General features: G+C 41.4%; 1 protein-coding gene across 11 annotated transcripts in view; it reads left to right on the top strand.

Annotated features, from left to right (window-relative positions):
* trpm3 (transient receptor potential cation channel, subfamily M, member 3) overlaps positions 1-27,822 on the top strand; it is a 159,705-nt gene that overhangs the window by 72,115 nt on the left and 59,768 nt on the right. For all 11 annotated transcript variants that reach the window (XM_037777480.1, XM_037777488.1, XM_037777481.1 and 8 more), the window contains exons 2-6: positions 12,843-12,922; positions 15,315-15,516; positions 16,842-17,055; positions 19,434-19,558; positions 20,849-21,020. In XM_037777480.1, the coding sequence (XP_037633408.1) occupies positions 12,843-12,922; positions 15,315-15,516; positions 16,842-17,055; positions 19,434-19,558; positions 20,849-21,020 (793 nt within the window). The remainder of the gene's footprint in view (positions 1-12,842; positions 12,923-15,314; positions 15,517-16,841; positions 17,056-19,433; positions 19,559-20,848; positions 21,021-27,822) is intronic.

The raw sequence follows: 27,822 nt of genomic DNA, 5'->3' as shown, positions 1-27,822 counted from the left end.
TCATCTTGACTTCAGAATTACAGTCTGTCTATACAGACAGACTGTAATTCTGAATTCTGTACCGTTCTTTGCCTTTGCTCACCTCCACGCTTTCTCTCTCATGTGGCATTTTGACCCTCGTGCCTCTCACACAAATTCACTGATACAACCCACATCTTCCCACTTTTTTCCTTTCTTTCTCTCTCTGTCCAACTTCTTTCTTTCTTCTCACCACCACCTCGCCCACCTTCACCTCTCCCTCGCCTCTTATCTCTCCCACGACCTACCTCTGCCTCCATCTTCTCCACTCTCTACCTGACCCCTTTCCTCCTCATCATCTTCTCATCATGCTGACACCAGCAGCCCACCTCCAACCCCCCAAAGTGGGAACCTACTTCCCCCCTTTCCCCTCTCTGTCACAGACAGAATGGCCATGCCAGTGTTGATTAGAGCCTGCATGGCCAGATGCTCAGCTAGGCTTAGCGGAGGCCTGTGGGAAAGAGAGCTGCTTATTCTAGCCTCAGGAGATGGATTGAAAACGACGGGAGCTAAAACAAGCAAGCATTCTCTCATTACACTCACACATTGAACGCACCCGCACATGCGCACTAGTACACAAGTAAGCACGTATAATACACAGCAGTCTACTCAAGCAGAAAACAGCTGCATGCCCAAGCACTTTGTAAAAAGACAATTCTTGTCTTCATGTGGCATTTTGCATTTAATGTTGTGTGCTGAATTATATGGTGGGATCCTCAGCGGTTGTTGCTGAGGATTGATTTTGTTTGAAGAACAATACACTGTGTGGTATGCATGTTCACTGTAATGCGAGGGAGTTCAATATCTTACTTGTCCTTTCAGGAGCTGAGCAAAATGTTTTTTGTTTTTTTTTAGCAATGTCTTTGCAATATTTCACCATTGTTCTTTAATATTCTGCTTTACCCCTGGATGACACCGGGTGCAGCTGCATCACGTTCCGGCGGCCAGTCTAGACAATGCTTGTGATTTCACCAGATGCGCCGTATCGCATCCCAGAAGTGGCTCCCTCGCTCTGCTCCACTAAAAATACGTGCCTGGTCTGTTTTTTGACGCCGTTGCGGCGACTTGACAGAGTAGTTCGAGCTGGCTGGGCAGGTGAAAAAAATCCCCTTGTTGTCTCCTTTACTGGTTGAGGGGATGCACCCAAAACTGGTTCCTTCTCCTTCTACCTCCCCTCCAACAGGTCAGTGTGTCAGTGTGCTGACATAACTATGACTTTCCCAAAACTTCATGGGATTATCATAAAGTGGGCATGTCTGTAAAGGGGAGACTCGTGGGTACCCATAGAACCCATTTTCATTCACATATCTTGAGGTCAGAGGTCAAGGGACCCTTTGAAAATCGGCATGCCAGTTTTTTAAAAATTTAGCGCAAGCTTGGAGCGTTATTTAGCCTCTTTCATGACAAGCTAGTATGACATGGTTTGTACCAATGGATTCCTCAGGTTTTCTAGTTTCATTTATATATGTATAAATGACCAAATCAACAAAACATGCAAGTCGACAAAATCGGGTAGGCCAAATGACTGGTTTGAACCATTTTGAGGATGGAACAAAACCAGGAAAGCATCGCAGCGGTGCCAGGAGGAAACCAGGGGTTAGTTAGTATCAAACAACTAAATATTTCTCTACATGCAAGAAATTGTTCCACAAAGTACACAGTTGCGATACAAGACCTCTGCAAAACACAGCTAGGGATGCACCGATGTCACTTTTTCATCCTAAAACCGATCCTGATACCTCACCTCAGAGGTCCTGTTGATACAGAATACTGAACCGATACCAGTGCTCATTTTGTCAAATATAATGCCTGTATACCCCACTGCGTGGGACTCATTGGATTTTAGTAAGGCAAATTGAGGCCAGAGATTGCACTTAGGGATGCACCGATCCAAGTTTTTCAGTCCTGATATCGATAGCGATACCCGGGTTTTTGGGTATCGGCCGATACCGAGTACAGATCTGATACCAGTGTTTAATTAATAAGCTGTAAGCCTCACTGTGTGGAGGTGACTGATCATTCTTTTATGTGTAAGGCAACATCAGGCTTCACTTAAACATTGTTTTCTTAACATTGTAAAACAAAATGTAACAAATAAATACAAAGATGTTATATATTTTTAAAATAATAAATCTTACACCAACAACTTGGCAGATTTTTTTTTCAAAATTAACAGGAGTTAGAATTTCAGTAATGTATATAGTATATAAACATAGAAATTAATTTAATAAATCGGCCCCATTGTCACAGATATCCGATCCAGCTATTTGAGTCAGTATCGGTATCGGTGCATCCCTAATTGCACTAGCACTAAAGACAGTTGGTGTCCCGCCATATCTGAGTGAATGTAACTGTAAAGTATATTTTTTTGTGGATCTGTCTCGTCTGGCTCAGTCACATCAGCATCGGCTTGGATACTGATCCTTTGGATCAAATCGGTGTATCCCCTAGCTACAGCTGATAAAAGCAAGATTATATGCCTTTCTATGTCACCTTTTTTTCACTTCTTTTTTACCTTGAGTTTTTCGACTCCTGCACAAAACCATGCTGTTCATTTTCTCCCCCTCTCTCTCTTCTTTCTTTTACATTTCTATTCACCATTCTCACATAACTTCACCCCAGGATTCCTACCAGTCTCTATTTATCCGTTTTATATTGCGCTCTGATTTACAATTACTTGCCGAGGACGTGACTCACAGCGACGAAGTGCACTTAGGTCTATTTTATAGAAAGCCATCATAATATGAAATGTTGAAGAGGCTGATTTATTTTTTTTCCAGGGGTATATATACTATTCCAATTAAAGGTCATATAAATCAAGTGTAGTACATACAGAGCTGAGTGACATACTGTAGAAATGCTTCAAGGATTTTTTACTCTATCGACACTCTTCTATTTTACAGGACATTTTATGGCTGCAGTCAAATCCATAAATTATATACAGTATAAGTCACTCCATAAATCTGAGTGCAACCTGCCATAAAGACTGTCATCGGGTTATCAGAAATCCCATTCCAGATAATTTAAGTGAAGGTCTTCTCAAGGCCATTGAGTTGAAAGGTCAGACACAAATAAGTAGTCACTGATCTGGTCATCGATGTTTTGAATGATTATAAATCATTGAGTTACATTGTGTAAAATGGAATTGAGTGTATTCAGCAACCTGGAAAGCCTATTTAAGATTGAGGAGCAGATTTATAGCATTCGATGTTACCAAGTGTCCATCTATCAAACCTAAAATTGTTGTAAATCTTTGTTCAATATTTATACGCTTGTGCCTCCTCAACTCTGCCACGTGAATTCCATTGAAAGTAACCACTAAGGAGAAGAGAAGAGCCAATCTTCTGAGTGTTAAGTGCTTTGTTTGCTGTTTTTTGGCAGGTGGATGACACAATACGTGCTGTTAAGCTCTAAAGACACACATTGACAGGCTTGTTATTCAGCAGCTTAAGTTTGCACGGGGTGAAATTGTGTATTGTGTTTAAAACATAGAATCCCAGTGGCATTTAGCAAATTACAGGATTTGAATAAATGTTCCATGAGTATCGTTAGAGCTTATTAATGTTTGGAATTTAACTGAGCTATATTTGAAATGCGGTTGTTACATGGTTCTAATTGGACGACATAGTGAGCATGATGAAATTGTGGGCAATTGCCTCAAGAGTCTAAAATCTTGTTTTCATGCGTCTTTCTGTCACTGGTATTATGAAAAGTATGAATATTCTTAGTATTTGTTTTCAAGAGTGCTGCTTACTTTGAATTTATTTGACACTACATTGAGAACAGAGAGATGAGACAGATTGGTTTAGGCTCCACTGGGTTATCTTGTGTTGACCAATTTGCCGCTGTCCTCCAGTCCACCAGACTGAAGGAGAGCTGCTGAATAGAAGTGGAAAAGGTTATTTTGGATTGAGGCTTTTCTGCAGTGTAACACACCAGAGGAGAACCCTCAGTCTGCACTTGGTTATCTTGTGTATTGGCCATTTTGCACAACAGAGTGGTGGAAAAGATTAGTTTGGGCTGAAGCAGTGTATACTTGTTTTTGTTGTGCGTTTGTGTTTCTTTTCCAACTATCCTCCAGTCTACTAGACCGGAGAAGGGCTGCTGAGTGGAGCTGGGAAATGTTGGTTTGGACTAAAGGGCTATAAGGGTCCAAATATTGAACCCAAAAGAGACCTGGAAATACAAAATACCCAGAACTGAACCGGACCTGTCTATTATTTGGGAGCCGGACCTATTCAGAACTGAGAAATGTCAGACCTGAACCTGGCCGGGAGACACAGACCCCATCGGGTCAGAGCAGATTTCACTGCTGATTGCTATTAACAAGTTAATGTTAATTTACAAAATTGCAAAACAAGACTTTGTGTTCTACCTAATGTAACGTTAGTAGCCTTCTCCCCTGTGCCTGGCTGTGACGCATACAATCCATCTTCCTTGCCAAGAAAGTCTGTCAAATACATTCAGGTTTTCTGTTCTTCCTCTCTTGCTCATTGAAACAGCATGGCTAATCCACTCCTTATTTCATTTTAAAAGTCCACTTGCTGTCATGGTGACGGATGACGATCGTTTTTAGAATCAGCTTTGCAGTTTCGTTTTATCTGGCACAATAAAGATAACTTTGACTGTTTACCCTTTTGAACTATAATAACGATTGCTCGTTGCCACAGCTGCTAACGTTGGCCTTGCTAATTTTCTATCATCTCTCCGAGTTTGACCTCTGCTCTGTGACCCTTCAGGTCCTGAGCAGGGGCACCCGCGACAGGCAGGTCATTTGGTACCACCTTGTCATCACAGATGCACTTTGCATTTTGCTTGCAGTTGCTGTTGCACTAAACAATGCTCACATACACATACACACCAGGGTTGGAAAATTAGCACCAGCCAAATGCTGGTGAAATATGCAAGTGGCTGCTAGATTTGCTGTACTGACCAGCCAATTAAAAACAATGGTAATCTATTGAGTGGCTGGTAGTTTTGGGAATCCACAAGCCCCAGTTCATTTCCAACCCTGATACACACAGCACTATCATGATCATGGCTGGGTCTTCTCGGATCCACTTGGGTATACACATACAGTAATGTTTGACAAACCTGGGACCCGCAGTAATAGAACAGGACCTGACCCAAACCTAGGTTCTAGGTTTTGGGTGGATCTGTGAAGACCTCTAGTTTGGACTGAGGCTCAGCCTACAGTCTGAACTTTGTTCTAGTAGACCACCAGATCTGCCTTTGAGTTGCGTGTTGACCATTTTGTAAGAAATTACATCAATTACTGACTAATGGGGTCAAAATAAACACATTTGCCCATCTTGAACCATTAGAACACACAAAAACACACGCACATGAAGTTAGTCGTGTAAATCAGCTCTGTTACTCTGTTAGCCTTTTTTGGTTTATACTATAAATCTCTCTGACAGTAAGCTGCAAAATGCTGAAACAAGTGGAAAACTCATGTTGTGTGTTTATGTGTGTCAGAGAAAGAGAGAGAGAGAGAGAGAGAGAGAGAGTTTGAATGTGTGTGTGGCCCATACTCATGCATGCCAGCTACCCTCCAGGAAGGTAAACTCATTGTTTGCGTGCATTCAGGTCAGTGAATGCTATTTCACTTGCCTAAGTGGTTCTTCTCCTTGACAAGATTGCGTTTAAAGGCAATGACCTCATCCTTAATGAAAGCGGTAACTACATGGTACTGGCATTGGCCTTCGCCAGTATGGATCAAGCATTGAGTCACAATCTAGTGTTGTTTACCAATGCACTGACTTATCCAACATGGCTATCTTGTGAAGGTCATTGTATATTATATCGCCCATCTCTGGGGTTACATATGGTGCGCATGGTTTCCTCCTGGCTGCTGTTGTACGGGGTTACAAAGGCACTTGATAGAGGAGACAGACGAAGAAGAGAGCAGGGATAAACAAGATGGACGGAGGCACTCAGTGGGACATTAGGAGAAGATGAGTGTAATAAAGATGGAAGGTGAAATGGCTGAGCTGAATGTGTTTTAACTTTAGTGCAATTCAGTCTGCTCTGGCCAACCAAGACCAATGCTACTAAACTATTTACTATTTACTACTAGAGGCCTGTAGCAGGACTGTCCACACTTTTTGAATTACTCAAAAGACATTATACCTGGTCTATGTTATCTTGTTACTGTAAAATAAAATTGACATGCTTTTGCGCTTTCATGATCTTAATTTGCCTGAACTGTTAAAGTGGCAGTAGGCAGAATGATTTTGGCATCACTGGGCAAAAATTCCATTATAACTTTTCAGCAAATTGTAATTCAAGTGTTCTCAGAGATAACTAAACTTCTGCACCTCATCAAGGCTCTGTTTTCAGGCTTTAGAAAATCTAGCCTGTGACGGGAGACTTTGGCCAATCACAGGTCATTTCAGAGCGAGAGCGTTCCTATTGGCTGTTCATTCAACGGACGCAGCTGTCAATCACTCACAAACTCCGATCAAACGGTCAAACTAGGCAGCGCTGATCAAATATGAATCAATATTCTGTTACTGTAATGCCTATATTTCTCCTCAAATGTTTTCAGAAACATCTTGTAGTGTACTGTTTAGCTATAAAATTAGAAAGTGAAAAAAATTTGTCTCATGCACTACTGTCAGGATACAGTGACTGTTTTATAAAAATAACTTTTTTTAATCATATTTGCTACAATTCTACCCACTGCAGCTTTAACATAATAGTGCACATTTGTTTTGGCAGACATAAATTAAGGTATTTTTATAGGGCAAATGTGTAGTGTAGGTGTGAAATAAACAAAACAATGCAGTCCTGTCCACATAAGGATGCTTGTATGTTTTCTCTATAAATGCATATGTGTTTTACCACAAGTGCAACAAAGTGTGTTAGCTGTTATTTTTAGAAAGCTACAGTTTGCATAAAGGTCATGTGCATTTACTGTATGTAAGCGTGTGTGTGTGTGTGTGTGTGTGTCCCTCACTGGCAACAATCGAGTGAATAAGCAGAGAGTTATGACCTTACCGTGCTCACTTCTTGCTCATAGTGTGCGTTTGTGTGTTTGTGTGTGTCTGTCTGTCTGTGAGTGGTTTATCATGTGTGCACACACACACACACCTGGCTCTGGTGCCTTGTAGCATCTGGACCGTCTGGACTCAGGTGCACTCCTCTAAGCACTCTGAGTCTGTCATGACAATACATTACGCTTTCATTCACACCGGATCTGGGGCATTTTTGTTGCTGATGACTTTGCTCTCATTCACATTTTGCTGTTGGTGCGTGTGCGTTTTTACATTAAGAAGGATTACAGTTTTTGGAAAGTGCATTCTCTTTCCTTTCTGTGTTTTTCCTGCTTGTGTATTGTTAGACTTCATTTAGATCAGATTACAGTCTTATGTGGCCAGTTTCCCCCACTGCTCCTGCTAATTAAACCCGGTCCGTATTATGTACAGGTCCGTTAATCCCTTTGATGAAATCAGGTAGGAAACTGCCCTTGTACTATAAAAAAACAGCAGGGAAACTGCAAATGCAACGGCAAAAACTCACCTTCACGAATGTGTGTGCGTGTTTGTGTGTTTGTGTGTGTGTGTGTGTGTGTGTGATTGTCATTTAGGACAAAAAAAGGATGGTGAGCAGGCTATGCGAATGTCATATTGCTCCACCTAATAGGCTCTCTTGCCATTCAGACTCCCCCTTCGGTCTTGATCTCTGACAGAAATGTGGCTGAGAGAGATGAAGCACTCTCTCTCTCTGCCTCCCTCGCTTGCTCTCTTTCTCTTACACACCCACACACACACACACACACGCACACACACGGCCTGACAGTCCACCTTTAATTTGAATCTAAATCAGGTGAGGTGCTTGTGAGAAGTGGAACACAGCAGGTAATTCTCTAAGCACACTGTTTCTGGAAAAGGCGACTACCTTTTGAATTTTTTGGAGGGCTCAGACATTATTGGTGCTTTATATATATAGTTAGTTAACAAGCTGTGTCATGATGAGAGATTTCTTTTTACATTTTTATTTCATTTTTGGCTCGTACGCACGCTCCCAGCTGTTTGTAGCTGGGAGGAGACTGAGACGTAGGTAAAGCTATCAGTGGTGTATCAGGGCTTTCTCAGTGTGTACCTTCAGCACCATGAACACACACACTAACACACACACACCCACGCACACACACACACACACACACACACACACACAGACTTACATACCAGCAGTGCTAATAGTCCCAGAGTAGACCAGTTGCCACTGGACTGAGAGGTGGCCTGATCAAGTTTGCTCTGATCAGTTTTGTTCAGTGATCTTAATTTTAAGCCGCTAATATTCAACCATGCTTTTGAAAGAAAGGCCACAACCATGCAGTCCAGCACATAATACAGGTGAGTCATGAAAACCAGACGCGTGTCTCACAGCTTTGCTTAGATAAACCTTTTTGACGACTTCTAGATTTTTTGCCACAGCTGATTTTTGGTAGTTGTTTGATTGGTATTTTATTTTACTCAATATTTCTCCATTTGTGGAAATCTATCTCTTTATTTACTGCTTATTATTTGCTACTAAAGTTGTTTTTGCAGAGAAATGCAATGAGATGCGGTGTTCTGTATTAGAGATATTAGTATCTTCAGAGTCTCATGTATGTATGTGGGGGCTCCATCTGAGAAAATGTCTATTTTCTAAGATAATTATCTCTGGTCTTTACATTTATCTTATTTCATCTATTTGTCTATTCTCAGATGACTGATGAAAGTACAGCAAAAAGGCAGCACTGTCTTCTTGTTTTTTACCCTGAGGGTGTATCAAATGTGTCATAACTCATCCCAAAACAGTGGCCTCATTTTGGACCATCCTAATTAACTTAAGTGTGTTCACTGTCTACTGACATTGACGGTTTAAAAATGTGATAGCTGTCTGAGTTATGAGATCATTATTGGTGCGTGTAACATCAAAGTGAACCAAAAGAAGAAATCAAGATGCACTTCAGAAAGGGAAGCAGCCATGTCTCTTGAAATGGCAGTAAAACCACATACAGAGCAGGGCTGCACAATTAAACTACATTTTTATCAAAATCGCAATATGGCCTACTGCAATTTTCAAATCACATGATGAGGAGAAAATCAGAATATTTTTTAAAGATGAAATGTGTGTCAAAATAGGATTTTAAATTAAATATTGTGGTGCTGCAGAGATGTTTCTTGCCTATGCATCATATTCTAGAGACTTAATAAAACATCTCTGTTTGGTATAGATCCCTGCAAAAATCACACCATAAACATTTTAATACGTTTTTCACTAAAAATGAGAATAATGATGTAAAAACTACCATTCCCTCTACTCGTAAATCATATCGCAAAATCAGTCAAAATAATCGCAATTAACTATTTTTTCAAAATCGTGCAGCACTAACACAATATTCATGTAATGCAATTGAAGAGTTGGAGGATAAAGCACAAGGGGACAGGTGAGGATTTAGCTTTAATCACTTTTTTGGAATAGATGTACCAGAAAATCAAATGGAGAGTGTTTGGGTATCTTGACAGTACATACTGTATATCGCTCTTGTCAAATGTCAGTTTTTAATAGATTATTGTCAAGAAAACTAATATTTAATGGTAAAAGATGTTTTATGTAAAAGTGCTACAAGCTCCCTATATGTCCATATAAAAGATGAGTCATTCATGTTTATAAAAAGGAAATGAGAAAAAAAGGGCGAGAGCAAAGGGATTAGGCTGTTGATTGGATATGGTTCCCAATTCAGCTCCCTGCCAGTGCCAATAAGAAAGAGGAGACACAATAGTAAAGGAAGGGGACGAGAGGACAGGGAGGACCGGGAGGACCGGGAGGACCGGGAGGAGGTGGCGGAGTTTGATTGTAATGGAGTCAAGACCCCTAACAGGCTGTCAGATGCTGCTCACTTGCTGCACAGTCACTCCTTACACACACACACACACAAACACACGGCTGGCGTGTGTATTTGTGTGTGTGTGTGTGCGCCCCGGTGATAAATCTTAATTACACAATGGAGTGCAGGCCATGTGCCATCTCATCATACCATGTCAAATCTCATAAGCAGCACTAGAGAGCGCGAGAGGAAGAGCTCTGTACAGAAAAGAAGGAAAAGCAGAATTGAAAAGGTAGAGAAGAAGATGGGGTGCAAAGGGAAGTGAATCTTTGTCTGGGATGCTCTAGGGTGAAACTACTGTGGTCCCTCTTTTATACGGGTTCACTTAGAGGACATAAAAGGCTTTTGTGTTGTGTGACTGTTTGGGATTTTGCCATCAGCCCTGTCAATACTAATCACATTTTAGAAAAAAACTCTGCTGTTGCTACTATTGTGTGGATCTAGTTTTGTCCCAGGATGAGCTGGCGGATGAATACACAGTTCTAGCATGTCAGGGAAAGAATGGGGCTGGGGGCGTTGTTGTGGCCCGCTGAGTCATCGTGGCCAGGGTGAGCTCTAAAAGCAGCCCCCCTGCCCCCCAGAGTAATGGTTAATCGTGGGAAGACTGGTGTTAGGGTAAGTGTGCCTGTGTGTAGGCCCAGCCGAGTTTGTGGCCAGTTGCGGTGGGTTTTGGCGTGCCGTGGTGTGACAGGGCCAGTCAGGCGGATGCGGCGTGTGTTGTTGTAGCTGTGGCGGTGGGGAAAGCCCTGTACAAGCAGGTCTCAGCTCTGCTGGCTGGGAGAAGAGCCGGGGCTGCTCTCCCAGAATGAAAAAAAAAAAAAAACAGAAAAAAAGCTCTGTCCTTTTGTTTTCATGGCTGTTGTGTTCCCTCTGCTGTGGGTTAGGGAGTCTGGTCTGTGTGTCCTCCTGGTTGTCTGGTGACTGTCCCGTTGTGACATTGGGTTCTATTCTGGACCTCTTGTGTTGTGCTCTCTGTCGCCACAAAACCTGCCACAGACATAGTCCACTTCCTGGAATGGCGGTGTCAACACAGGAAGTGTAACCTTTGAACCACAAAGCGCTGAGTAGAAAGTAGTAAATGGAATCTCATAGTCACAGAAATAGAAAATGTACATTATACATTATGCAGTACACAGCTGTTTTGGATGAACTGGATTTTATTTCCACAGTTAATCAACATACAATAAAAGCAATAAAAGCATGTATCACAGAGAGGGGGAAAACTGAGAGATATTGATCCTCTGAGCAGGGAGACACATAACGATTTGATGATTGATGGAGCAAGTCTGTTCCAGTCTGGGTCTGTTGGCAGTAGCTCCATCCACCATCTCGTCCAAATTTAGAATATTTCCTGTGTTTCTTTCCCTGTCAAGCACTGATTGCAGTATGAATGACCAAAACAAACTCTTTTTTTGATTAATCTGTTTCTATTTTGGCAAATTAACACGTGAGAATTTGTGTTCTCCAGGATTTTGGTGGTTGCATATCGACGCAAATCTAATCTACCTATCCTCAGTATTTGGTCTCTTCATTTACTCATTTGTTTAGTATGATCTCCTTTCTGGCTACCAAGACTAAAAAAAGCTGGAAACAGTCATTAGCTTTAGTGTACCAGTACCTTAACTATTTGTGATCTTCAAATGTTATATAGGAATAACTGTAGTTCATGTCAAACCTAAAGGAACCCTCTCTTAACGTTGACATTTCAAAACTCACTTTACAGCACAGTACTAATCCATGCCTATTCCTGCCCTTTAGTGTGCTGCCATTTTCAACTCCACAACTAAAATACATCAAACAAACTAAAGAAGGGACACATAAGCTCCCAGGTCTTCTGCCACAGTGCCCCTTTAAATAAAACAAGCCAATATTTGTCCTACTTTTATCTTAATGCTCTGGATACAGTTTCCTTTCCTATTAGCTTCAAGAAGGGTTTCCTACAGTACATACAACATATTGCCTCTTGTCATACATTGATCCTTGTTGATATGGAACAAGTGTTCATGCATGTATCTGTGGAGACACCTATACACGATGTGTATTAGTCTTTAATCCTGTGCTGCATGTATATCTCAGGCTAGCTCTGTGGCGCTACGGTGTCTTACTCGTTGTGTCTGTAGCAGGATAATTGGCTCCAGTCACTCACTCTGTCACTCAGACCCGCAGCAGCTGCGACTGCAGGGCACCACGGTGTCACAAATACACCATTCCCCTAGCCGCATCCTGCTGAGGAAGTTATTCTATAGTGTACACAATATAAGAGCCAAAAAGCACACACACACAGTATAGAATCACATACACACATTTTGATCATATGAACTCAGCCGGCTGCACATGAGAGTATCTAAGGACTGGAACTCTGACATAATTTACTGCCTCACTGCATTTTACATCCGCTTTCTCTTTCCCAGCTCTTCATCTCATCCGGTTTGGGCTGGAGTCACTGAATAACATCAAACATTTCTGTCAGAGTGTCTTCAGCGTTTGAATTATGCGTGACTGTGCCTCTACTGTGTGTGTCTGTGTTGTCTTCGTGTATGTATGCCATTTCCAAAGTGCTGTGATTTCTGTTCTCAAACCAGGTTTGGATGTGAAATTTCGGATTTTTCTTTAAATGTTTAATTAGTACTTAAAAAAAGACATGAAGTCCAACATTTCATAGTATATGCTCGGTTTGCCACCCTAAAAATGGACTGCTGCTTGTAAAGAAAGAGACAGATAAGTCTCTATATAACAAAGCTCAGACCGTGTCATTTTACACAACAAACAGAACCCTTCTTGTTTCTGGAAGAACAAGAAACACTTTTTTACAGGTGACCTAACACCGTCTGCTCATGATTCAAGGCTGTTTTTGCTGTCTGTCTGCTGTCAATACTGCTTGCTCAGGTCACAGCTCCATTATCTGACAAAGGCTGACTGAGTTCTTCTGTCTTCATTTCTGCAGGCACAGAAATCGTGGATCGAAAGAGCGTTCAGCAAGAGAGAATGTGTTCATATCATAGTGAGCGCCAAAGACCCCCATAGGTGAGTAAGAATGTGTGTGAAGGAAATGGGAAAAAAATGTCAATGCATTACATTGTTGTGTGTTTATATTAGTGTATTAATTGAGCAAATTAATCGCTCATTTTTTATCTGTTCAAAATGTACCTTAAAGGGAGATGTGTCAAGTATTTAACACTCTTTATTTATTATTGGAAATCAATTAACAACACAAAACAATGACAAATATTGTCCAGAAACCCTCACAGGTACTGCATTTAGCATAAAAAAAATGTGCACGAATCATAACATGGCAACCTCAAGCCCAACAGGCAACAACAGCTGTCAGTGTGTCAGTGTGATGACTTGACTATGATTTGCCCCAAACTGCATGTGATTATCATAAAGTGGACATGTCTGTAAAGGGGAGACTCGTGGGTACCCATAGAACCCATTTTCATTCACATACCTTGAGGTCAGAGGTCAAGATACCTCTTTGAAAATGGCCATGATCGTTTTTCCTTGCCCAAATTTTGAGCAACAAGCTAGCATGGTTGGTATCAATGGATTCCTTAGTATCTGCAGTCTAGCTTAAAAACTGAGCTCGCTACAACCTAAAAATTGCAAGTTGCGTTATTGTGTTAAAGAAATTAGTGGCGTTAAAACAAATTTGCGTTAACGCGTTATCGTGTTAACTTTGAAAGCTCTAGTATACATGTAAAGTACATTATTCTTAGTTCCAGCTAGTCATTTTTGTTTTGAATTGTAGAAGATGCAAAGGACAAAGAGTGTATATAAATAACTCTATCTATTTAAGATTCAGCTGCTTCATTATTTGCCATAAAAGCTACGAGACCTCAGTGAGTGAGTTAGTTAATGTGATAGCCCGCCTCACATATAGCATATTAAGAGCCCGTTTCACTACTGACCTTTTAAAACATGCCTCAGAGTAATACCACGCTGGCCTCTATTTGCATCACAGTTAGATGCTCTGCACTAATGAGCCAAAACAACTGACATAATACATTTTAAAACCACAAATGTGCAACTCAGTGCCAGGCAAGTTCATTTATTCATCATTTTAAAAAGGTTATTCATATAAGCAACACTCAAGAACAACTCCACAGGTGCGTACTGCTTATCAGTATAGCAAAGTGTAACTGTGAAAGTAGTTAGGGCCTTGTCTAATTCTAATACTGTAACATGAATTGTAATGATAAGAACACTTCAACAAAATGTAATGTAGTTTTCAGAGAGACACTTCTGCGCAATATTCCTCTCATTTTGCTCTGCAAAATCCGTTATCGAAATCTTTACTACAGCTGATGTTGTTGCTTTGGGTGACAAACTCAGAGAGGCAAGTCTAATTCCTGCCGTACTGGCCCTCACTCACACACACACCCGCACACACACACTCACATACACACAGGAAATGGCACTGTTTGTTAGGTAAACAGAATTAGCATAACTGGAGGAAAGCCGGTGCAAGCCAGGAGTCAGGAGGAGGGGAAAGAGATGTTCCTCAAGATCAAATCAGCTTTTCTCTTTGTAGTCAGAGACACTTGTGTTGATGCATAAGGCAGAAATAGGCAAAGCACCTTTGGTAAGAGATGACGGAAACATGAAGTGATAATCAAAGCCTCCTGACTCCCTTCCCTCCCAGGGCTCCCACTCCATCCTGTAAGGTTAAAACACTAAATGTGAAAGCTGCATTCAATACATCTGAATAAGCATGTACTTGTGTAGGAATACTACAATCCATATAACTGTCATTCTGCTAACTCCTGTAGTTGCTGCTGAGAGGAAGAAGGAGAGGAGAACATAGGGGAGCAGAAAACAAAAAGAGACAGCTAATAAAAGATTGCAAGGGGCCTACAGATCCTTCCCCTCCTCTCCTCCCAATCAGGAGATGAAAGTCCAATGACAAGCTGTCACTTCATCCTTGCCCACCTCTTACTGCTAGGCTCATGACTATGGCAGCTCTCACGCTTTTTCTCTCCCTCTCCCTTCAGTCACACACAATCTCTCTCTTCTTTTTCCTTCTCGATGCTACAGTAGCTTCTCTTGTGGCTCTGGCTTCTCATGATTTCAACTTTCCTCTATAAAGGACTGTGTTTATATGCCAATCTTAGGCTACGTTCACATTACAGGGCTTAATGCTCAACTCCGATCTTTCTGCCTAGACTGTTCACATTCATGTTTGAAGTGACCCATATCTGTGTGAACAGATCTCTGCCCTGAAACGCCTCACATGTAACCAATAACGTCACACACACATGGGGGACTGCCCATTGGCCTGAAAATACAACCTGGAGTTGTTGGAATTCAGCGACTGACAAACTCTGTTTACATATTGCTCAATTTAACAGATATGGGTTCATTTGCTTGTAATGTGAACGTAGCCTTACATTAACTTTTACTTTCTCCTCTCATCCAGGTGCTGTTGTGGTCGTCTGATAGGTCAGCATGTGGGCTTGCCCCCGGGCATCTCATCCAGTCAGAATGATAAGGCAGAGCGTTTGGCCAAGAATGACAGCCTGTCGGAGAAGTGGTCGATCAGCAAACACACACAGCTCAGCCCCACTGATGCCTTCGGCACCATTGAGTTCCAGGGAGGAGGACACTCCAACAAAGCCATGGTGACTCTCATAACTACTAACTCTGCTGTGTAGCTTTTTGTCAGTGTCCCTGCTGAAACCTTGCTTCTCGAGATAGCCCCAAGGCAAACAAAAACAGAGCAACTTGACGGTTTTGGAAGTCCAAAAATACCCATCCAAACAACCAGGTGTCACGGTAAACTTGACCTCTGATGGAAGTGGTCCCTTGTGTTGAGAGGTGTGGTTTTGAAAATGGTACATTGTAGTGAGACGTATCAGTTGTCAAAGAGAGAGTGGTCCTCGCTGAATACACTGTAAAAAGAGGATTGCAATCATTGCAACGTCGATAAAGGCAGTAGCGAAAGCTGAAAGTGCACAATAATCGAATGTGATTTGCAGATATTTTCCTCCACTGCTGTAAACTGATGCAGTCTGACAGCACACAGGTTCAGAGGAGGGAAGTGTTAGATGCTTGGCTTACTGAATTGAATTCCACTCTTGGTCTGGATGTCACAGTTATACCAGCGCTGTGAAATTGGTTGAATATGCCGATGACTGCCAATTCTTTTTTTGTCAATTAATACATTTCATACATAGTCTAAATGCAAATGTAATGAGGACTCATCTACAGTCTTTCTGTACCTTCATAAATCTAGCTTCCCTTCCAATTACACTGTAACTGGCTAGATAATCAAATTTAAACACATATGCAACGAAAATTCATCACATCAGGATGGAGCAAAATCAATCAAATGGGTGTAATTATTAGGTAATTACATATAATTATTGATTTTAAAGACTTAAGTGTCTAGAGACTGCAGCAGATAAGATTTTGCCTGACTAATAGATCCATCTCAAAAGTAGTTTGATTATACATGCTATTCACGCAATCACCGCCTATGATAACCACGGTGATGGAATCACAGCACACATACTATAGCATTCAGGGAATTCAGATGATTAAGGCCGCTGAATTATGTCTGATTTATTCCCAGTGTTAAATAATTCATCCAGACACATGTCAGGTTGGGTGTCTGAGGGTGAATTAGATAGATAAGCAGATGCTCTATAATGCATGTGGTTCTCCAATCACGGCAAACATCTGTTCAATACTGTTGTAGCTCCAAAAATGAAAGCCATACACTCGGGCAGGTCTGCAGCCCCAATCCATGTGATATATTCTCCACTTCATAATTTTGCCTTCACAGATTTGCTTCACACTGAATGCTTTTATAATGTATGTGTATGTGTGTGTTCCTGTTTGTGTTTAAGTCTTAGGCACATGCAGACTTCGAGTCACCATGTGCCTGAGGGTGATGCCGGTGTGCTAATCTGTACATCACTGACACATGCCCCACTGTTTTCAGTACGTGCGGGTGTCTTATGACACCAAGCCTGACCTGCTGCTCCACCTGATGACCAAGGAGTGGCAGCTGGAACTGCCCAAGCTGCTCATCTCAGTCCACGGGGGCCTGCAGAACTTTGAATTACAGCCCAAACTCAAACAGGTCTTTGGCAAAGGGCTCATCAAGGCTGCCATGACAACAGGAGCCTGGATCTTCACAGGCGGGGTTAACACAGGTGAAGTACAGTACAGACACGCTGCTTATTTTCTGTAAAACAATCTTTACTATACTGAAACATTTTGCTACATTTGCTAGAATGTTAGTTTAAATATTTCTGTGCAGTGTAAAAAAAACTCCTTTCTTTTTATATAAAAATAAGTGGACCTGTGCTAGGAGTATGATGAGTGTATTCAAATGTTCTCCATAAGATATCAGCTATTAAATAACCATTTGTCAAGCCCCTCAGGGCTGTAAAGATGTTGAACCACTGAATCACTGCCAAAGGGTTCTTTTAAGCATATTACGAGCACTCAACTATACTTACGGAAACTCATAGTTAAACCAGACAGGTGAAAATAACTCTCAAGGAGTCTAGACTGCTTATTTTTATTGCTAGAAGTCAATGACATTGAGACGAAAAGGTGTATTTTATTACTTAAACGGTATTTAAATCAGGGAAAGAGTTCTCATTTTATTAGTTGCGTGACAGAAATGACTGAGGAGGCAATTAGGGCCTATCATGAACATACACTTTTCAAGGAGTGATATTCCATTGAGAGCAATATAGGGGTTTCCCTGTTAGAGTCTTGAAGAATCGAGGTTGTGGAGAAGATCGGCTTAAGTCTTTCATGAATAAGGAGATCTCTTTTCAGAGATACTGAGTAGCTGGATGAATATGGCCTCGAGCAGGATTAATGAGGAGCTCAGTGGATGGGATCTTGAGCATAGGAGGCGGAGGGATGGAAATGTGAAGGCAGTCCAGAAGGAAAGAGTGTCTAAGTCTGACAGCAGCAAGGTGATTGGGCAAAATACCATTGGTAGAAAAGAATATAGGGAAAAAGAAAGGTCGACAGCACATGGATTATGTATAAATATGTCGTTATCATGCATAGGGTTGGGCAATATAACGGTATATATTACCGTGCAACGGTAGAAATGTGTCAATCGATTTTTGAATGGGTTTTTAGTTAGATGCCTTAAATAAGGTCTGTCGTTAACACAAGCTTAAGAGATTTTACCGTTTTGTTCTATGACATAAAATACATCAGTAAATATCCCACTCATGAATTTTGAAGGTTTTATATGTCTTAAAAAAGACCTAACAAGTGGCTAAATTAAACTACTTAACGTCATCACGCCAACTCATCCGCCTTTACAGCCTCGTCGTGTACACTTGTGCTCATGTGACCGTGGTGTAGTTCGTTTATAGCCTAACGTTAGCTTTTTACTTCTGGCGATTGCATTCATACTTCAAAAATCATAAAAGTGGTGTTCATTTGTGGAGATTATCTTGCTGAACAAAACGTGTAAGTATCATAAATGTATGTTTGCCACAGTTTATTTTCTGCAATAATCCAAACCAACGCCCCCTCAAAAAAATCCTATTGGCTTTTTGTCGAGGGAACCATGGCGATTCTACCTCCCTAGTTTGCCCATAAAAATACATCATCCCTTTACCACTCTATACCATGTCCACCGCGGTAGCTATTCTCGCATGATTCACGAGCAGTCTCATGATATTGCAAGATATGGCGAGATCTGACAATCTCGCAAATCCAGCTGCCTCGCAAGGTAACGTGATTTGGCAGTAGGAGGCATCCCAACCAACCCAATATGAGGCAGAACTCTGTTTATATGATTATCAGACATTTGCACACTGTAGTTTATTTTGACAGTGTTTTGTCAGCTTTTTGAAACAAAAGATGACCAAATCCTGCAGGAAAAGTCATCTTTTTTTCTTTTGGTATACTCTAAAATATCAATTTATATGATTTTTATATTGCATGGCAATAAAAAACGATTAAAAAGACGTTTATATGTGTAAAAACGTACATACAGTCCCCTTTAAATAAGAACAACGATGGGAGGAGAGATAAGAACAGTTGGAAGGAAATGATACAGCGTTGGATGCTGTAGCGGGCTCACACTTCAATACAGGAAGGAACAGAAAGTGAGATTTAGTGACACAATGGGTGCAAAGGCAAGAAAAGAGGAAGAGAGAGGCCTGAATAATGGATGGAGGGATGAATTGGAGGGACAGTGGAGGTTGAGAAAGAATGAATGACAGCAGGAGGGATGGGATAAGATGGCCTCCAGGTCTGACTGCTGCTCCCCTGAGGACAACAACGAGAGGCCTGGAGCTACGACCTGTCTGTGTTTGAAGCTCTGTGTGCGAGTGTGTGTGCGTGTGTGTGTGTGTGTGCGCATTCAGATTGGCTTCCACGCTAACCGGCTGCGCTAACCGTGCGCTTCATAGATCCTGTTTATCTTTCACAGCCGAGTGTATCATTATCTAAGTTTACACTGTGTATTAATCGTGACGAATCTGATTTTGTTATCTGTTCCTCTGTCCTTCTCTCTCTCACACACACACACACACACACAAACACACAGGAGTGATTCGCCATGTGGGTGATGCATTGAAAGACCACGCCTCCAAGTCAAGGGGGAAGATCTGCACCATTGGCATCGCTCCGTGGGGCATCGTAGAAAATCAGGAGGATCTTGTTGGCAAAGATGTAAGTCTCTGAGAACAAACAAACAGAACAATATGAAACCGTTTCAGAGCGGGCGCTTGCGTGCTTTAGCCCTCGTTTGCTTGAGTGTATATGTGAAAAACATCACGTGCAGCCCACAGTTGCCACAACGTGTAAATGGCACTTGACAGTTTATTAATTGAGATGCTGAGTAAGCCAATCCAATCTGTGATAAACACTCCTTCAAAGTGAGTTGGACAGCTGGCGGAACCACATGAGACTGTGGAGCACATGCTGACTCATTGAAATCTCTGGAATCAATGTTATGTTATAGTTAAAATTTTATCAGAATGTCCTACTGAACCAAGTCAAGCAGAGCAGATTAATGTTGGTAGCTGAAATGAGATAATTAAGTGCTGAGGCTCTTTTCCCATGCTTGATTGGTCTCAACTGTACTCCTAATGACCAGATGAGTTTACCTCAGGTTGTCAGGTGCTTCTCCACTCGACCAAATCCAAGCTTCTGAGAAACTGATGAATTAATCTCGCATAAATATTCATCCAGTTTTTAGTGTAACTTTAATAACAGTAAAATAAATGTGCGGTAGCTATTTAAAATACATGAGTGAATACAGAGTCTTTTAATTTTTTATTGTTAAGAACCAAATAAACATCTTTTATCACCATGACAAAAGCTCTATGTTTAAACATTGATATCTTAGAGGGGCCCCCCTGTGATTTAGTACTGAACCTCCATAAAGCTGGAGGACTCACAAGAGACAGATTTTAAAAACAGATGTCAAAATCCAGCCCGTTCTCATTCCAAGGGCGTCAAATAGTGGCGCTTTGTCATGGCTGTTCAATTCCACAGCACAAGGCACCCTTTAGCATCGGTATGCGACGCACAGGGCTTTCCATTAACTACAATGTAAATCTATCGGCGACAACAGCGGCAACAGTAAACGTTGGGATGAGAATGTGTTGCACAATTGGTGCAGCAGAGGCAGAGATATCCTGACTTTTAGTAGTGAGTATGGGTCAAGCCCAGAAATGATGGATCCCACATCACCCATGATGCAACCAGTACCGTCTCCTCGTTAGCTGCTCTCTTACGCCTTTCAAACTGTGCCCAGTTTGTAACATTGGCTTGCCATTAAAAGTGCTCCTTTAATTTAAACCCTTGAAAATGAAAATATTCTATAACGTTTGCTAAATGATTTTTTTTTTGCCAATACTTGGGTTACATTAATGGTACATTTTTACTTTGTCAAGTAACCTGTCAGCTGTGGGCTTCTCAGATGTTTGTGTAACTGTTAAATCTTCTCTTGGACAGGTGGTGCGTCCATACCAGACCATGTCCAATCCCATGAGCAAGTTGACGGTTCTAAACAGTCTTCACTCCCACTTCATCCTGGCAGACAATGGCACCACGGGAAAGTACGGCGCTGAGGTCAAACTGCGACGTCAGCTAGAGAAACACATCTCCCTGCAGAAGATCAACACACGTGAGTGGAATTCACCGTATCTGCCTGTCATTGGCTACTGACCTACTTACCCTAAATTAGCGAAGGTGTTTTTCGAATGACACGGCGAGTGATAATAGCATAATGAAACTGTAATCCTCATTTTATTGACGACACCACCGTGGGTTAATTGGGTTCAAAATCTATTTTATAGCTGCAACCAGACTAAAATTATCACTACCTGCTTCGTACTGAACACATGCTGTCAGACAGCGTATTTTTAGCCAGCTCTGATATAACTCGATGAGCCTTTGAAACCGTCTCTCCCTTCAGGAGGGGTTTATTTTTTTTCTTTCAAAGCTTCCTGACAGCTCCGATGAACCTTTTCCTCAAATGAACCTCTTGATAATCATTGTCTCCTTGTTCCTCCACAAAGATACCAAACGAGCCATCAAACACAGACATAATGACCAGCACACGACCTCTGTACATGTACATACACACATATACAGTATGCTGTAGTGTAAATACGACAAATACATTAAGTTGTACTTATGTACACACACTTAAAGGAATGAAAGGTGCATCAGATGTTTTTTTTATCTTTATTTGACACTTGATAGTGCAAGCCAATCGCAAGTATTTTAAACCACTGGGTCAACATCACAGACGTCAAGATGGCCTCATTTCTTTGTGTATTTTTGTATATTTTGACAGACACACAAATAACAGGGTATTATTACAGACTGCTGTTGAAACTCAACAGAATATTGCTCTATTCTGTATTTCTTTGCAGCCCTCCATCCCTTCATTTTTAAATTTGCTGCATCAAAAGCATATAATGCTCATAACAAGGGCAGCAAGAGTACATTTGAATCCTTGTTTGTGCGAGACGCAGGTGTTTATGTCCTGCGTGTATATTAATGTGTATTTGCGTCTTCACGTGCACATATTTGCCTTTGTATGGAGTGTTCATCCACCGTTCAGCCCTTGTCACATTGCATTTCTCTGTTTTCAATTTCCACAATTTACTTTAGCTGGAAACCAAAGGGATTTGCATGAATACAAAATGCATTTCTGTCTTTTTTTCTTTTTCTTTTCTCTTATTCTCTCTCTCTCTCTCTCTCTCTCACACAGGCCACAAACAACGACACACACGCACACGCAAACCTCCCTGATAGCCTTTAAATACATTTCTCTATAGCCTCTCACAGCATTGTGGAGAACGTGTCAGAGCCGAGAACAAACCTGAGTCAAAGAAATTTGGTTTGCAGCCATGATGTATTTGTTATTACCTTCTTTTGTTGCCAACATAAAGCCATTATATAATACGTTCCTCAGGGTTTGTGAGACATAAATGCACACATTTTAACATCAATGCTTCTTTAAAAACTGAGAGTGTCAGGAAATAGATGTCACCAAATGGAATCTTACCTTTGTCAACACCATTTCCATTTGCTGTCAGACCTATCACTGATGTTCACTGATAGGGACTTTATAACGGTGTGTTAAATGCCACTCAGAATGAAACTGGCCTTCTTTTTCCACTAACCATTACTATATTCCTCCTAACCTCTTGCCTTCAGAGATTTAAGAAACGTCCCTGGGGTTGACAGGATACACAAATGTACTTCTTCCTTGTTCATCATCCAGTCATGTGACCTATGGACTTCCCTTTGTCATCCTATGCCTGGACTCATACAAAAGGGGCTGGGAAGGCAAAGGGACGCCCAGTCGTCATACAAGCATCTGACCATCCATATGATGGGAATGTAGTGCGCCATCCCTAATTTATCCATCATCTGAACATATATTCGGATCGAGCACTGATACTGCCTGGTAGGGGTGGAAATCACCAGACCCCCATGATACGATATTATCACGATACTTACGTCACAGTATGATCTTATTGCAATATGCCAAGTATTGTGATAAGATGTATTGTGATATATTGCAATTTTTTATTTTCAACTGGAAATTATGAAGTTTTTCAACATCTGTTTTATCTGATAAGATCCAGTTTTCACTCTGTTCATCTCAAGAGTTTTTATTCACATACAGTATCTTGAGGTCCGAGGTCAAGGGATCCCTTTGAAAATGGCCATGCCAGCTTTTCCTCACCAAGTTTTGTGTAACTGGAGCGTTATTTAGCATTCTTCCCAACAAGCTAGCATGACATGGTACCAATCAATTCCTTCGTCCTGTCTAGTTTCATATGATACCAGTATCTTCATTCTAGATTTGAGACTGAACCCGTTATAACCTCTGAAAGACAGAATTGCGTCAGATTGTTAAGATGTTAATAGTTTATCTAATAAAAGGTCGATACTTGATGTCAGGGTATCGATACAATATTGCCACGCAAAATATTACGTCACTATTCTGTATTTTTCCCCCCACCCCCACTGCCTGGGATCTACTAATGAAACAAGTTGATAGGTGACCATGTGTGCTGTATATCTGCTGCTGGCCATCCATAACACAGAGCTATCACTCTGACACTAACCTTAACCTCAGCAGTGTCTGAGGTTACATTGATAACCAGCTTCAGTTTTATAACCTGCCACTCAGCTTGGCAACTGTTGCCTCTTGAGGTGAAGTGCTGTATCAGCCAAAATGGATCCATAGCCCTGATCAGAATTGTTCTAATAACTATTGTTACGTAGTATGACGTGATTTTGTATCTGTGATTCACATGAAGAACATTGTTTGCATAATCAAAGCAAGTTCACCTTCTTTTGTCTGGGCACTGATAAATCTAGCTATTGTTGTTAGGAATTTCAGAATGTTGTAGTTGGTAAATTTACAAAATCTAAACATTATCATAAAGCTAATTTAAGATCACCCTACTGGCTATAACCACCTGTTGAGTATAGCCAAGGCAAATTGTTCGAAAAGTGTTACAAAATAAATAAATAATAATAATGGTCTTTGGTCCAGGGTGTACCCCGCCTTCGCCCAATGTCAGATGGGATTGGTTCCAGCCCTCCCGCGACCCTGACTGGGATAAGCGGTTACAGATAATGGATGGATGGATGGATGGATGGATGGATGGATGGGTTGTCTGTGGTATAGACCAATAAAAAATACAGGTGTGGCAGCTGCACATACGCACACTCAGTAATAAGAGGTGATGTTGAAATCAAAGCAATTTAATAAGTAATAATTCATTTCTGCATGGCTGTGAAATTTTAGGCTAATTTTAAGCTTCTTAACATGAGAAAAAAAAACTCCACTAGAACAGCTGCAATCCTGAAGCTCTGCATAATAGCAAAGGGACAATTTTACTCCCAAAAGAGGTTAACATACATCAAAGGAGTTAAACACACGATCTGACAAACCAGCCACATATCCATTTTCGTATAGTTTGAATGTTGCTACAATTTATATTGCACAGATTGTCAGGTAAATGTGCAGCCTCAGTGTGTGTGGGTCTGTGTAAATGTAATGTACCTCGTACCACACGTGTATCCTTCACTTCCTCATTCACCTCTGAAGGGCTGGCAGACAAGGACCATTTCTTGATTTGATTACCTGTCCACGGTCAATCGAGGAGTGCATCAATTTTCCCCACAGCGGGGCTCCCGTGGGATCCAAGAGTAGCCTGAGGTCCTGTCAAGGAACGGAGGATAAAGAAAGTAAAAAGGAAAAACGCAGTTTAGTCTGAATGGCCAAACATGTGGGTTGTGGACCACACGCAACCACAAGCTCTTTTTTTCTCTTAACACACAGTAGTCACGCACGCTGCACACAAACACAAGATGAAAGAAGTGTGGTGGATAGATATGTGTAATCTCCCCCTGTGGTGTTTTTTGTGATGTCTGGGCAATCCTACTGTGCCTGTGTGCGATTTTCCATGCAACGGCTATCACCATGTGAGTGTCGGAAATGCTGTAGCAATCAAATTTGCTCCACAATATTATAACACAACTTTTAAATATGGGAATCGATTCTATATAACTAATAGGAGTGTGTTTCGGTCTGGCTGCGCTCTAGATATAGTTTGGATATTGCAAACAATGTTTTTAAAAAATCTTCTAGGTCACGATAATTTGACTTGTTACATTTTGATTCCCTGTCCCCAAAATATATTTGTGGTCATTTTGCACATTGCGCATTTCTATCGCAAGTTATGGCAGCACCACTGGCACCTATCAGAACTCATCATTGGAGGATAGTTGGGCAGTTCCTAAACCTCTTAACACCACCCTTGGTGACAAGACTTGTGTATTCCCCCTGCATACCTCCAGTCTCTACTGTATGTTTGGTGTTGCGGAAGGTGTCGCCTCCTGTGGTTTTGTGCCCTCTTCAGTGGAAAGTGGACAAGAATATGGAAGGGACAGCTCTTGTTGGGGGTAAACAAAATAAATGGCTTGAGACAGGCAACTGGGGTTGGGAGGCTGTAAAATATGGTGAGTGGACTGGAGCCAGCACATTCACACGCTTGAGTAAATGCTCAGCACTGTGCCCCACCGTACATGCATGGCTCTCTCGTGACTTGTTCGGCCCGACGTGGTCTAGCTTGGTACAACATGGACGGAGATGCAGATGCCAATGAGCCTGGATGACCGTGACAAGGATTCAGCTTAGGCAGCGCAGGACGCTTCACATGCAAACAGAGGGACAGAGCTTATAACCAGTGATCCCGAACATTGCATAATATTCAAATTGTTGATTTGACTCACTCTCAATTATGGACTTTGAGGACACACACACACAGTGACATATTTCATTTTTAACTCCTCCTTACTGTCTCCTGAAGGTAACAGACATTGTCAAACTGAAAGATGAAGAAAATCAATAAAATGATTGGCACCATTCAGCACAGCTCACTCAGCCACCGCACAGCTCTTTTGACACGTCTCCATGTGGCTATAATGCTTTTTTAATCACACACCTGCCTCAGAGAGATGACAAGTAAAAGAGGGAGAAAGGAGAGTGAGAAAATGAAGACACGGAAAAGGGATTGAGGGCGAGCAGAGAGGGGAGAGAATTATATAAAGCACAAAGAAAGTGTGATGCAGCTGTTGAGGATGCAGGAGGTGAGACGGGATATTACCTTGAGGTGTCTTCACTGAAAAAGCAGGATGAAAGAAGTGAAAAGGCAGAAAGAGTAAGGACATTGATTCATGAGTGTTTTCTTACTTACTCTCCTCTGAACAAGAAAAAAATAAGAAAAACCCTGCATCTTAGTCACTCACACTTTTTTGCACATGTGAAAATATTAAATTGGATGCACACGCCAGGCCCAAAGACAAGTTATTAATTTGTGCTAGTTTAGATAAAGTCTGCAAGAATGAATGAGGCACCTTGAGTGTACCCTCTTCCATTTTACTTAAATTACTTGGAATATTAAAAAAGGGCACATAAGTACTTTGTATATTGAATGAGTGCGTCAGTGTAGGCATGGGTGCATTTTAACTCCGAGTCAACTGTGTAACCTTCACTGACCCTCCTATAGCAGTGCTTTCATTAATCACGGCATAGGTAAAAGATGAAGTAGCTCTGGTAATTGAATCCAGAAGCCATAAGGTCTTGCGTTGCAGATTACTGTAGCTGTGACATTGTGACCTCCACCGTGGAGCAGTCCATACAGAAGAGATTATGGCTAAGCTATGGTACATGGGAAGCCAAGAGGGTAGTAATGCTGTTCTTTCAAGCACTATAAGTGCCTGGACAAACTCTTGAATTTTCAAATATAGCTTATGATATTGCCCCTTTCTTACACTCTCCAACTGTGTGACCAACTGGATTACTTGGTGGCTCTTGTTCTTTGACACATATATCACACAGCTGCAGTTTCACAGTTTGAGTCTGGCTTAGAAATGTCACCCTCTGCTGAATGTATCCAATAAAGCACTACCAGCAGGAAAATATTATGTACTAAAGCTTGTAAATTGTGCCGTGCAAAAATTAATATTCAAAAGCCATTTAGATGTTTACAAGTTAATTCAAGTCTCGAGACAATTAATACTATGAGTCGTGTAAATTGATATTAGTTTTTCATGAGCCCTCTAGTCGATGGTTTTGGTCCCAGCGGTGGTGCTGCATTGATGACTGGTTAAATCAGTGGAGCTTTGCTGAGCTGGCTCTGTGGGAGTGGATCAGTAGATAAAATAGTTGCGGGCACGTGAGAGAATAAAGTGTACAGAGACAGCATAGGGACAGTAAAAGTCATTGGGGGAAAGGTGTGTACGTGCACGAATGGATACACAAAAAAACACGTCAAAAAGATAAACATGAAGCGCCAGAGTGTTCAACCCTGTGGTGGAGAGATAACAAAGCCAGTAGAGGGTGTTGGTTGGATGCAAGACTTGATCCAGGTATGGTTCCAGGTTGAGGATGTGCAGAGTGTATGGATGACAACATGTTATGTGGTGTGGAAAGAATTTGATTGCATGATCAGTAGTGTGAACTGTGGAAAAAATAAACAATTAAAGTTGAATCAGGAGAGACTTCATGTAGAGTGAACAAATAGATTAATTACACGGTGAACAATCAAATTAAAAATTGTGGGGAGTCTTTGGCAATTAGACCCCATCAAGACATATTCAGAGGGGTAGTGATGCCATGGTTCGTAAAGGAAGATTCCCAGATGGAGTCTAGACACTAGTAGTGGTGGTGAATGTGATGAAGACTGGAGGTGAATGGGGTGGAGGAGGGTCACGTCCGTTACTTAGACTGTAGATGGATGACGCATGTTCACTTACATCCACCGTCCAAAAGTGAAACCAAAATATCTCAGATACGGGAGTTGACATCTTGAGATTTTGACGTCATTTGGAGCCAGAGTCTGCGCAGTAGTGATCGGGGAGCTGGAGCCGTGGTATCGAACACCTGCCCG

Source organism: Sebastes umbrosus, chromosome 8 (genome assembly GCF_015220745.1).
Source record: "Sebastes umbrosus isolate fSebUmb1 chromosome 8, fSebUmb1.pri, whole genome shotgun sequence".
Taxonomy (NCBI): Eukaryota; Metazoa; Chordata; class Actinopteri; order Perciformes; family Sebastidae; genus Sebastes; species Sebastes umbrosus.
The sequence above is the reverse complement of the archived record's forward strand: the minus strand, read 5'-3'. Positions and strand labels throughout refer to the sequence as shown.